This window comes from Globicephala melas, chromosome 3, assembly GCF_963455315.2.
Source record: "Globicephala melas chromosome 3, mGloMel1.2, whole genome shotgun sequence".
NCBI lineage: Eukaryota > Metazoa > Chordata > Mammalia > Artiodactyla > Delphinidae > Globicephala > Globicephala melas.
In genome coordinates, this window is record NC_083316.1 from 159,809,590 (window position 1) to 159,821,681 (window position 12,092).

Consider the following 12,092-nt stretch of genomic DNA (forward strand, 5'->3'; position numbering starts at 1 on the left):
GCCCCAGGTCCAGGGGCTGGGAACTCGCTCAGGGATAGGGAGGCAGTTACCGGATGAGCATCCGCTTCAGCAACTTCTGGTCCCCCTCTGAGTAGCCGGGCCAGTCCTTCTGCACATCCTTGTACACACAGTCCTTCAGCGTGCACGTGCCATCCTTGGCATTCACGTTGGCTACCTGCAAGACAGAGCTGGTGTCACCTTGTGTGATGCCCGAGAGAGACAGATGTTCCTGAAAGCATCTGCGAGGGGGCAGGGAGAGGCGGAGACAGACGTGAAAGGGGAAAGAGGACAGCACACTCCCTCCCCGAGCCAACACCTCACCCCACAGCTCCCCTGTGTGCCAGCGCAGCAACCCTCGGGGTGCAGAAGGGTCAGGGCAGCAGGTCCATATATACACGTCTTACAGCTGCTGGAGGCTAGGTTGGCTCCAAAAAGGGGAGGCTGCCATCTATACTCCCAAGACTCCATCACCAGCCCATCCCCCTGCTATGGACTGAACCATTTTTGTCCTCCCAAAGTCCACGTTAAATCTTAACCCCCTTAATCTAAGGTGATGGTATTCGGAGGTGGGGCCTTTGGGAGGTGATTATGTCATGAGGGTGGAGCCCTCATGATGGGGTTAGTGTCTTTATAAAGGAGAACCCAGAGAGCTCCTTCACCCCTTCCCCCCTGTGATGACAGTAAGAAGGCAGCTGTCTATAAACCAGGGCACATGCCCTCACCAGACACCCAATCTGCCAGCGCCTTGATCTTGGACTTCCCAGACTCCAAAGCTGTGAGAAGTAAACGTCTGTGGTGTATAAGCCATCCAGTCTATGGTATTCTGTTACAGCAGCCCGATGGACTAACATACCCGCTCTCGGATTCAGACCTCCTGTGGCAGAGTCGGCCGAGACTGGGGTGCTGGGTGAGTGGTGCCTCCAGGGACCATGCTGAGCCCACCTTCCCTGCAACCAGCCAGCCCTGCTGCTGCTGGTTAACAAAAGCTGAGCTTGTCTCCAAGACTCTTTGCGAAGATGGATTTAAAACGTTTGCCGTAAGATGTCTGACGGAATTCAGGCCCCTGACCTGAAGCGGGCACTTCCCTGAGTGTCTCGCTTGGGCACCATGGTCTCCAGAACACGCGTGTGTAGCCGTGTGGCTGGCGCGCTGTTTTTCGCTATCACTGAGACTACAAGTTCTCCACATCACAGCAGTTTTCACAAGGAGTATTTTTAATGGTTGAGTAATATTCCACCAAGTGGCTACACTGTGAGGTACTCAAACGTTTCTCCTTTGTTGGATGCTGACGCCGTTTCCAGTTTCTCTGTAGCATAAACAGACGTCACTTGTGCAGGTTTTTCCATGCTGGTGATGGTTTTCTTCAGCCAGCTTCCCGGAAGTGGGATTAGTGGGTCAAAGGCTCTGAACATTTTTATGGTTCTTGATACGTTTTGCTAAAATGCTCTCCAGAAGAGCCACCCACCCGTCAACACTCCCACCAGGAAGATGGAATGCCTTAAATCTTTTCTGTTTTCACAGAAGGAATAGAGAAGGCGCCTTTGAGCAGTGTGGTTTTGTTAGTGCTGTTCATCAGAGTCCCTGGTCACTTGCGGGGGCTGGAAATGAGCATCCTGGGTGAGGCACAGCCCCCGACACCTTCCCATCCCCAAGCTGGCGGGGGTCCTCCTGCCCCCCACACCGCTGCGGAGAACAAGTTGGGTAGTAAACACAGAAGCACAAGGCAGCTGGGGCAGTTTAGGAGAAATCAGAGCGGGCGCGAGGAGGATGCTCTACCCCAAGACACTGGCTGGGCCACCCCCTAGGAGCTGCCAAACCCAAGTCCACTGGAGAAGCTGGAGCCCAGTACGGTGCCTCTCTGGTCCCAGGAAAGGACCAGGAGCAATGAGAATGTTACAGGGGTTAAAAATGGAGCAGTGCCCCAGGCAGACCTAAGTCAGAACCACCAGACCCCTCTCTCTCCAGAGAACTGAGCCTGGCATCCCTGCCGCATCTGAGGGCTGCTCAGTGGGTAAATCTCAGGTGTAATCAAGTGCTCGGTCAGCTAAGGGTCACATTCTGCATTGTGCTTTTTTATTCTGGGCACAAACAGAACAAGATTAGAGAGCGGGAGCAAGGGCATTTCTAAGAACGCTATACCAGGGGCCGAGGGCCTGGCTGGATGGCAATGCAAGCTACGGGCACAGCCAGGGGTGGGCGTGGCTGCCGCACTTGTCTCCAGTCTTGGCTCATGTCTGATGCCTCTGTCCAGCTCCCTTCAGCCCTGCTGTGGTCACCCCGTGCTGCAGGAGGCAGCTCTGGGTGGCCCCCAGCCCAGGGAAAGGGCCTCCCACATACTTCCCCCCATTTCCCAGGGGCAAGGCCAGCACGCGACTTTCCAAGGAAACGAGCGCCCTGGGAATGTTGTTCCTGGTTCTAGAGCTTTCTGGGTGCTTTGGCAAGCCCCTTTGCCAAAGAAAACTTCTGGGCTCCAGAGCCATGCATCTATCTTCTAATAGGCCCCGAGCCAACTCCTAAGCTTGCAGGGAGAAACAGTGCTGCTCAGTCCTTGCCAGCATGACCTCCACGTGGGGGACAGCGGCTCAGGAGGCCAAATCCGCACAAAAGCACCCAGTGAGTGGACATGGGCGCTCCTGACAGTAACGTGAGTCTCTGGTGAGCACCTCAGCCCTCAGGACACAAGAGGATTCTCCTCGGGTGAAGGATGGGGGAGGCACCCTTCACCTGCTCTGTGGATGGGGCCCAGCCCCTGCCCAGGCCTGCATCTGCGCCTCGGAATGCAGGGGAATGTCACAGAGGCCTCTCTTCCCTCTTCACCCGTTCCCTTTGCCCTGAACTCTCGGGGGGTAATGGGTAACACAGGGACCCCAGCCAGAGCACGGGGGGATGAGAGCCATGCCGACATCCTCCCAACAAACGTGCTGTGTGGTCACAGCAGCCTTGGACTGCACTGGGGATGGGGAAGAGAAGTGCCCAGAGGCCTGCTGAAGAACTCGGTAAATCTGAAACTCATCCTCAGACATAGCTACTGATGGTCACGGCGCGTACTTTCTGCTATAGGAGGCACCATCCAAGTGCCCAGAGTATCTGAGGCAGGGCCACGCCTCCTCCTCAGGATGCTGGCGTGACTGCTGCTGGCTGTGCCATCCTCACAGCGCTCTGAGGTGGCCCATCCCCACTTCATGGCAAAGTGGTATCCACATGGCCCAGCTGATGTGGTGAAGCCGGAGTGAGCCACTCACCTTCTCAGGGGTCCTCAAGTTGCCTCCTCTAGGGTAAGGCCTCAGGAAGGTGCTGGGGCCACCGCCCTTGCTCCAAAGCCCCGGTTGCTTAACAGCAGGCTCCACCTGCTGGCACCACGCTCCTGCCCGCTTAGCTCTTGACCCCAAGAGAGGTGCTGTGGTCATGCCCCAGCCGCAGATGGAAGCCTGAGGGTCCAGACATGAAGCCCCTTGCCTGGAGCCACAACTGATGAGCAATAAGGAGGCCCTTGCTGTCTGACTGTGAAGCCCGAGCTCTTGCTAACTCATGCTTGCGGGTTCCTCAGACTTCGTTCAATTCTAAAAACCTTGTGCGACTGAAGTCTTGGATCCCCTGTGCTACGCGCACTGCCTGTGTGTCCGCAGCTGGTAAGGAGGAGGGCCCTGGACAGTGAGTGCCACATGCGCAGCCCAGGCCAGTCCAGGGCAAGCACGCACCTGCTGGAGGAGGCCGTCCAGCGCGTCCTTGTCCGCCTGGGCCAGGCCGTCCTTCTGCAGCCTCAGCAGCAGCTCGGCCTTCCGGTAGGGCCTCAGCGCCAGGAGGTGCAGCACCCGGTCACGGAAGGGCCGCTGAGACACCCCGCTGCCCCCGCTAACGCTGCCAGCGCTGGTTTTCTTGATGGCGCTTGCCAGGTTGATGGGGGTCGCCCGCTTCCGGGAGGGCACAGCATCCACTGCCCCCGGGGCCGGTTTCCGAAACTGAACCTTTTTGCCTGCAATAAGAGCCAGGCATTAGGGACTGGAAGGGGTGAGGGAGTGGCCACCGTGTCCCACCGCCTGGGGCCGACGCCAAGTTCCTGAGCGAGCTCGTGGGCACCTGTGGATGGCCGATGGCCGACAGCCCCAAGCTCTCACTAAGCCCAACAGAAGGCAATTCAAGCCTCGTCCAGCCCCACCTGCTCAGTGGGGCCCTTGGGCGGCCGAGACTGCCACCTGCTGACCACAAACAGCTCAGTGGGCACTTGCAGGGCCCCACAGTCTCAGAAGCGGGAGCTACAGGAAAGAGAAGCGGGCTTAGAGCCTTAACTGACTTCATCATGGGCAGCCTACATCCTGGGGACCCAAAACACCTGACCCATATGGGGAGAGGGGGCTGATGTTAACAAGGGAGTCCCATAACTGCCAGAGGCAGGCACCCAGAGACTGAACTCCACAGCACTATGCTGGTCCCACAGGATCCGTCATTCTTTTTTATGAAAAAGGAGAAGGAAAATAAAGGCGTCAGGGCCACTTGGGCAGCTGCTCTAGAGACCCCAGGGTGTGAGCAGCTCCCCAGCTGTGGCCCTGGCAAGTGCTCCTTGGGCAGACCTGGCTGTGCTTGGAGGCCCGGGGGCAGCAGGCCGATCCCTCACCCTCTTGCTGCAAACAGAGACGTACAAGGGGATCCTCCATGGAGCCTCCAGCACTGCTCTCGAAGGAGGGTGCTTCCACTCCTAAGTCATTAACTCCACCTTGGACGGCGCTCCCGCCACTGCAGGAACGAGGACTGCTGAGCAAAGTCAGCGCACACCTTGAATCCTTGGGCCAGAAACCTCTCCACGACGACTTCCTTTTGCATGTATCCCTCAAATCTGATTTGTCAAATGAACACAGGGAAGAAGTGCTTTTAGAATCCTCAGGGCCAGACTTCGTCCCCAGAGGACCCATCTGACGGGCCGACGTGGGGTGGGGGGAGAGGCCTGACACACCCAGGATGTGCACGTCGGTGGCTTAAGAGGCCAGGACACGAGCGTTTCCACCAGAACGTAAACTACTGCAAAAACCTTCATTGTACCCGAAATGGCACCGTAACACGAATTTTGGACCAAGTTTTTGACTGAAAGACCCACCCAAAATGTATTCAAATGTGTACAAATGTCCACATTTGCATCTTGAAGCAAAAGCAGGCTCTGAAGCCCTTTTAGATTCTGGCTGGCACCTCTTGGGCAGCTTACTGTCCAGGGCTCAGGCTCCCTGGTCACTTACAGCCACATCCACTGGGGCCCAGCGCTGACAGGCAGGACAGATTCCTGCACCGTCTGGGGTTTCATTCAGAGCCAACCCCACTGCCAAGCAAGGAAAATCGCATGCTCTTTGGAGCAATGTGAAACGCTCTTGCTTTTCCTTAAAGAAGAAAAAAACCCCAAAAGCCATCAAGTTCTCCCCTGCTGTAAGCCGTTTCACACCTCTCTCAGGGCTTTCTTGCCTGGCAATGCATTCCAATGACTCCTTAACTCCATCTGCATCCAGGAGGCGGGAAGACTACAGCAAGATGACGGGGCTTTCTAAATGGATAAATAGATAGTACTCTTCTCCCTATACTTTTAATGTTGTCAGTGTCTCGACTTCACTGAAATTGTTGCCAAGCAGATGCTGAGGGGCCAGAGCCTTCCCAGTGAACAGGGATCAATGCGTTTCCTTCCTGGTCTCCACCTTATGGCCCCTCGCTGGCCCCAACACAGCAGCAGGCTGCCCGCCACAGGGTGCATCTCGTCATCTGCACCTTGCCCCGGCCACGTCGGTCTTGGGAAGGAGACATCTGGGCAGGTGAGGGCAGGGGTGGCAGCTGGAGGACAGACCGAAGCTCTAGCTTCATGTAGGGTGAGTTTCCATGATGGGCAGAGGTCCCTAAGGCTACAACCTGGGAGAGGAGCCCTGAGATTCAGAATGCCTGGAATTCTCGGGTCCCTTAGTCCATCTTGGGTTCAGAAGGCAGCAGATGCCACCCAGGAAGGACCTTCTGTCCTGACCCAACACTGACCCAGCTCATCCTACCTCTGTCAACCCGTCACTCCCGCTCCTGGTCTGGATGGGCCCTGAGTCTCTCCTGCTCCCCCGACAGGTGCCCAGCAGGTGCAAGGCCCCCACAGGTGGAGCCCCAGGCCCCTGATCCTCACCCAGGTAACGGCCTCCGGGCTTGATGACGATGGCGCCTCGACTCCGCGTCTCCTCCTCAGCCTGTGCCAGGCTCTGCCGCGCTTTCTGGTAGGAGTCGTCGGTGGCACACACTGTGATTTTGTCCTGGATGCTGCCCAGGCAGTCCAGGTGGACATCCCCATGGCTGCAAGACAAGGGGCCAGAAGCTGGGATGAGCACCTGGGATGACCAGGAGAGATGGTCACCACCCCCATGTCCAAGAAATGGGGCTTGGTGCTGACTTGGGCAACACGGTTTCTTCAAGGCACATCTTGACCCGAAAGAAACAAGGGAACCCAGGTCCCTGGGCCACAGGTGGCACGCCAGGACCTAGACCTGTGCCCTGAACACACTGTAAGGAGCCAGGGTAGCTCACTTGAGAAGGGGAAGAAGGGGCGCTGGGGCTGGAGGTGGTGGGTAAACATCTGCACAGCAGGCTGGGGCAGGGGACGCCACAGTGGAAGTCGGGGGAGGCGGGTCTGCCCACTGGGAGACCTGGGGCAGCCTGGGCAAGGCTCACCTGGAGACGTACTGCTGGATGCAGTCAAAGCTGCCCTGGGGGCTGTCACGGCCGATGTTGGAGAGGTAGAAGGAGAACGTCCGCGGCTCCGTGGGGCAGTCAGGCTGGGGGATGGAGATGTGCTGCGTGGAGAGGGGGGGACATCACCGGTAGGTCCACAGCACAGAAGGGACCACAGGATGGGCCAGCACAGGACCCAGGCCCATCCCTGAAGCATGCCCCTTACAGTGGGAATGTGCAACCACATTCCTTTGAAACGCACCTTTGTTTTCCCGACAGTGACAGGACCAGCGTGTCACCATGGACAGGCTGCTGGTGGGTCCTGGGTTCTCATGCAGTGGCAGGGGGGTGGGGTCCTGTGTCTGGTTTCTAAGCAGCAATGGCAACTCAGTCTGAGGAGTACAGAGCACTCAGCACACAACCAGAGGCAGGGACCCCACCCCAAGCTGGGCCATGACTCAGTTTCCCCACCAAACAGGGCTGATCTGCTTCAGGACAACCGTAAAGATGAGATGAGACAAGATGGGTGGGCGTCAGCAGCGGGCAGGGCATGCTGAGAGGTCGAGATACCCTGACCCGCACTCCTACTTAGCAACGCCCTCTCCACCTCCTCCAGGCCAAACCCTGATGACTCCACCTGGGTGTCCGTGAATAAGGCAGGCACGGGCCCCGAGGGGCTCACAGAGGGGCAGCACTTGCCCCCAATCAACCATGACAGGGGATGCGTGTGCCATGGTTTATGTAACCCCAACTTCAGAGAGCACCACTGTAGCCTAGCGAGGCAAAGTCACAGCCGCCAGAGGGAAGAGACAGACGACCTGGCTGACAGACAGACAGACAGCACTAGTCCTGGCCAAAGTGCAGGGTTCAGCATAGGCAGGACATCCAGAGGCCACTTTATTCCAGGCCGACCCTCTGGCCCCCTGCCCACACTGGGTGAAGGCCAGCAGCTGCTGAAAAACACAGACAGGAAAACCTGACATTCCGGCTGCCAGCCCCTGTGCAGGCAGTGGAAGGGCCTCCAGAACCCTGTCACCAGAGGTGACCAGCCTTAAAGTAATCCCTGGGCTTGAGCACAGGAGCTCATCACAGCTAGGCAGACACACAAGGTGGGGTCACAGGTGGTCAACAAGAAGGGGCAGCACTGGGGGTTAGGGGGCAGCAGGCCTCGTTCCTGGGCTGTCGCACCAGCCCAGCAGGCCAGGGCGAGCACGTCTCCTCTTTGGTTGTGTGAGGACGCTAACACGCCTCATCAGCACTGGACAGAATGCGGCTCAGGGCTGAATCCCCCCTGCCCTGTGCGCAGCTGTCACGTGTGACTGCAGGCAGCTCAGCCTGTCTGAGCCTTGTCCGTGAGAGCAAGGACACGGCAGCTTGGGCCACAGGGAGGGATGCGGCTCCCCTGCCCCAGCCCTCAGGGTGGTGTGTAGACCCATGAGGGAAGCTGGGAGGTCACACAACCCAGGGCTGGCTCAAAATGCTGCAGGAAGCCCTCAATGCACAGCCAGTCCCTGCTCCAAAGAGAGGCCCCCGCCGTGCACATTGAGAGCCAAGGCGTCACAGAGTGGCTCCCAGGCACAGCCGCTCAGGGCAGGAAGGGCCTGGCCTGGGGGAGAGGGACAGTCTGCACCAGCCGTCCAAGGACTGCAAATGACCTTGGGCCAATGATCATCCCTGTCCCCCACGTCCCCGCCCCAGGATGAATGCTGCCCAGGAGAAAGGCTGCCCCGTTGGCCCAGCTCCACCCAGCCACCCAGCTGGGGTCTGTCCAGCACTCTCTCCTGGCCCTCCAGCATGATCCTGTCAATGCAGTTCGGGGGCAGGGCCCCCCCCCCAGGACACACACCCAGTGGCAGGTGAGGCCAAAGTCCATGGAGGAGACCAGCAGGGTGGCAATGCCAGGTCGGCCCTGGCCAGCCACGCAGGCCCTCATCTCAACACAGACACCTGTTTCTTTATGAGGGTCAAAAAGAGATGGAGCAGCTCACACTCAGCATCTATAAAAAATTCAAACCCAGACTGCCTGCTATCACTCACCTCGGGCAGGAAAACACACATGTACACACACACACACACACACACACACACACACACACACACGCTCCAGTGCGTGTGCAGCATCTCGTCCAGCACTAGTAGCCACCCTGTGTTGTCTGCTCGTTCCTTTGCAGATGTGACTTTTGTTCTCCATTATAGAAGTAACTGAAAACCCAGCACTCAGATGCTTCTGAGGGTCACTGTGGGAGATGCACCCGCAGCCAGGTACACACTGATGTAGTCGCCCAAAATGCGGCAGGAAGACTGTACACCACAAAGTCAGAAAAATCAAAAGGCACTTCCGATGGAGCCTGAACCCCAACACGGGTGGCTCTTCCTCCATCCTGACCTTGATCCTCTCCCCTCGCCACATCCCGGCTCTGGCAGAGACCAGGCCTCCCCAGGTGGCATTTTTCCATCTCAGTCTGCTCAAAGGGCAGTGGCTGCCATGACTGCCACAGTCCCCATCAGGCTATCGCCCCTACGAGGAAAGGAGAGGGTACGTACAGCATGAGCCTTGATGCAACCGTGCTTCTCTCTGGGCAGGGGTGTGGTGGAACCTTCACTGTGATCCTTTTACCCTGTGAGAACCTTTTCCACATGGGTATGTATGGCCACTTCCAAAATCCTGGAGGCGGGGGCACAGTACAGAGCCCAGAGGAGGGTCTGTGCAGCTACTGGGGCTGCAGGACGGTGGGAAGAGGAGCTTGCTTGGAGCCTGGCACTGGAGGCTCTTGAAGCCCCAGGCCCTTCCCAGCTCTGTGGCACCACCCCCTATGGAATCCTCTGGTTAACAGGCTGTTTTGCTGCTGGTTAACGATGCTGGTTAATGGCTACCAGTCGCTGGAAACCAGCAGGGAAACCAGCCAGCTGGGCACGAATGGCTCAGGAATGCGTGGCTTTCTCTGTGACAGCGGAGAGCTCGACACGTTTTCCGAAACTTGGGCCCCGCTTAGCAGTACGTGTGCCTTCTGGACCAGGTCTCAGCTGCCACGTGGCCCTCAGCTGGCCCGAGCATGGCAGGTTTAGGTGCATCTGATGTTAGCCCCAACTCCTGGTTATGGGGAGGCAGAGGGAGTTGTCATGTGTCTGTGTGCACAGACGAACAGATGGACCTGGAGCAACAAACAGCCTTGTCCCATCCCAAATGGTCCTGGGCACCTGAGGGACTGACATCCGCCTCTGAGGCCTAAGGCCCAAGAGGGGGTGTTGGTTCCACTGCGAGTAGGTCGAGTTCCTGCCAGAGCCCTTAAATCAACCCCCTTTGAAATCTGTCCCAAGTCAGGCCGGCAGCCCTCCCCCAGACCTGCCGGGCCTGGTCTGTCCGCGGTGCAGGTGGGAGCTTCGACGAGACAAATCAGGTCCCGAGCTGGGTGGGGGATAAATGGTGGGGAGCACTTGGTATTCCAGTCAGGTAAGAACAAGACAAAACAGGCACACACAGGAACCAAACTGATGAGCCAGGCTCTCTCCAGCCAGAGGGGTTTTCAGAGAACGTTTGTTTTCATTATCTTTCTTTTCCAGGGAACCCTCAGAATAAAACATATTTTGGGTAAAGAGTTACTACTGCGCAGCTAAATACAACTCGTAAGAGTTGTAGTGGCCTCTTCCGCCCACTGGGAGGCTAGCTTCCTCAACCCCAGACCCAGGGCGCTTTCTAAGCACCTATTTCCTTCTGGAGAGCCGCTCCCGCACACTGTGGGCCCTGGGAAGCGGGAGTGCACAACGCCCGCCCACCTGCCCGCCCCTTCCCCGGCTTTCCAAGTTATCCCCGTGACACAGCAACAAGCACCCCTGTGGCTCAATCTTGCGCACATCCCTAATGATTCCCGCAGAGTTGGCTCCTAGATCACAGAGACACCAGTCAAAGGCCCTTGACAAGTGCCACCAAACCTCATTCTGTAAACTGCCGTTTGGGTTCCTGCTGCAGCACATGCAAATGCCTTCAACAGCCCTGGATGCCAACCCTACTTCCCTTTCTTTCTTTTTTCATCAACTGAAGAGTGCTGGGCTGCAGCCGGCCAAGTGGGGTTTTCTTTTCCCCTCTGCAGCCTGACGCTTCACCAGCTGTCAGGGGCTGACAACTTAGAAGTGACCCCTGATGGCAGAGGGGCCCAGGTCAGCCAGCTCAGTGTCTGTGAGAGGGCAGAGAACACACATGTACACGGCAAATGAAACAAAGGTGAGCATTTTGCTCTGAAGACGATGCCCTAGATGCCCTAGATCATGGATGTGCTACAGGTGGGGCCAGGCTCTCCGGGGAACCTGGCAATGCCATACAGTTGCCCCAAGGAACCAGCCAACACCGGGGCCCAGCCGCACAGCACCCAGCCCTTGCGGCGCTCACAGCACAGGCGGGGAGGTGGCTGGACTGGATGTGACTCCCAACCCAGGAGCTGAGTGACACCGAGACCCTACGCCAGCTGTACTGCATTCACATCAGGTGGGGATTAGCACCAGGAACTGAGTGAGCGGGTTCTGGAATGCAGGGAGGACTCTGGTTCTCCTAAGGCCAAGTTAACCTGCATACAACCCTTGAGGTGGGTGGCCCATCTCCTGGGCAGGGAGGCCAAGGGACAGAGGGAGAAGATCTGGCCAAGGTCCCTGAGCTAAGGAGCAAATAGGGTCTCAATCTTCAGTCTGCCAGCTTCATGGGTCTCTGGGAAGTGGGCCCTGTCGGCCTACGCGGGGTCCAGAACATCGAGTCAGCCCAAGCATCAGGAACGCTGAATGAGCCTGCCCAACTCCACCCGCCAGCCTCCTACTCTATTTCCAACCTCACAGGTGGAGTGTACGGAGCGACCAGGAGAAGTGGGAGCGGAGAGCGAGGCACCCTGCCTCCTCCCCTCCTCCGCTCTGGGTGACCATGCAGGTATGGCCTGGTCAGGACAGAGTCCGCCGTGTGCCTGGCACCAGGCCAGGCCTCTCACACCTGGCAGGGAGGAATGGTCACATTCCATCAATGCCCAGGAGGAGAAGGACAAGGTCCAGAGGTCATAAGGGGCAGACTTAGCACCTGATCCTTCACAGCAAGCTGGGAAAGCACCCACCTTGTCACACAGCCCCCTCCAGCCCTCACATGGTCTCAGACAGGGAATAGCCTCTTAGTGGAGACTCATGGCCTGGCTTGCCCCGAGCTGCAGCGCAGGGCCTCCACACCCTCAGAACCTTCTAGGAACTCCATTACACATGAGAATGCCCAGAAGGAAGGAAATGTGGGCAAAGCATAAGTCTAAGACTAAGATGTTGGGACCCCTAACTTGAATGGATGTGGCTCTTAGGTTTTGCACAGGAATTTGGGCGACACGGGGTACAACCCAGGAGAACCTCACAGCGCTTCTATGAGCAGCCACGTGGTGCCTTGCTGACTAGAAAGCATC

The 12,092-nt window shown here is 57.7% G+C and overlaps 1 protein-coding gene across 1 annotated transcript in view; it reads right to left on the reverse strand.

Annotated features, from left to right (window-relative positions):
• Nucleotides 1-12,092, reverse strand: part of ELL (elongation factor for RNA polymerase II) — an 81,480-nt gene that overhangs the window by 15,808 nt on the left and 53,580 nt on the right. Inside the window, exons 3-6 of the mRNA XM_030880089.2 lie at nucleotides 6,676-6,797; nucleotides 6,137-6,300; nucleotides 3,699-3,973; nucleotides 51-175 (exon numbers count right to left, since the gene is read on the reverse strand). Of these exons, the coding sequence (XP_030735949.1) occupies nucleotides 51-175; nucleotides 3,699-3,973; nucleotides 6,137-6,300; nucleotides 6,676-6,797 (686 nt within the window). The remainder of the gene's footprint in view (nucleotides 1-50; nucleotides 176-3,698; nucleotides 3,974-6,136; nucleotides 6,301-6,675; nucleotides 6,798-12,092) is intronic.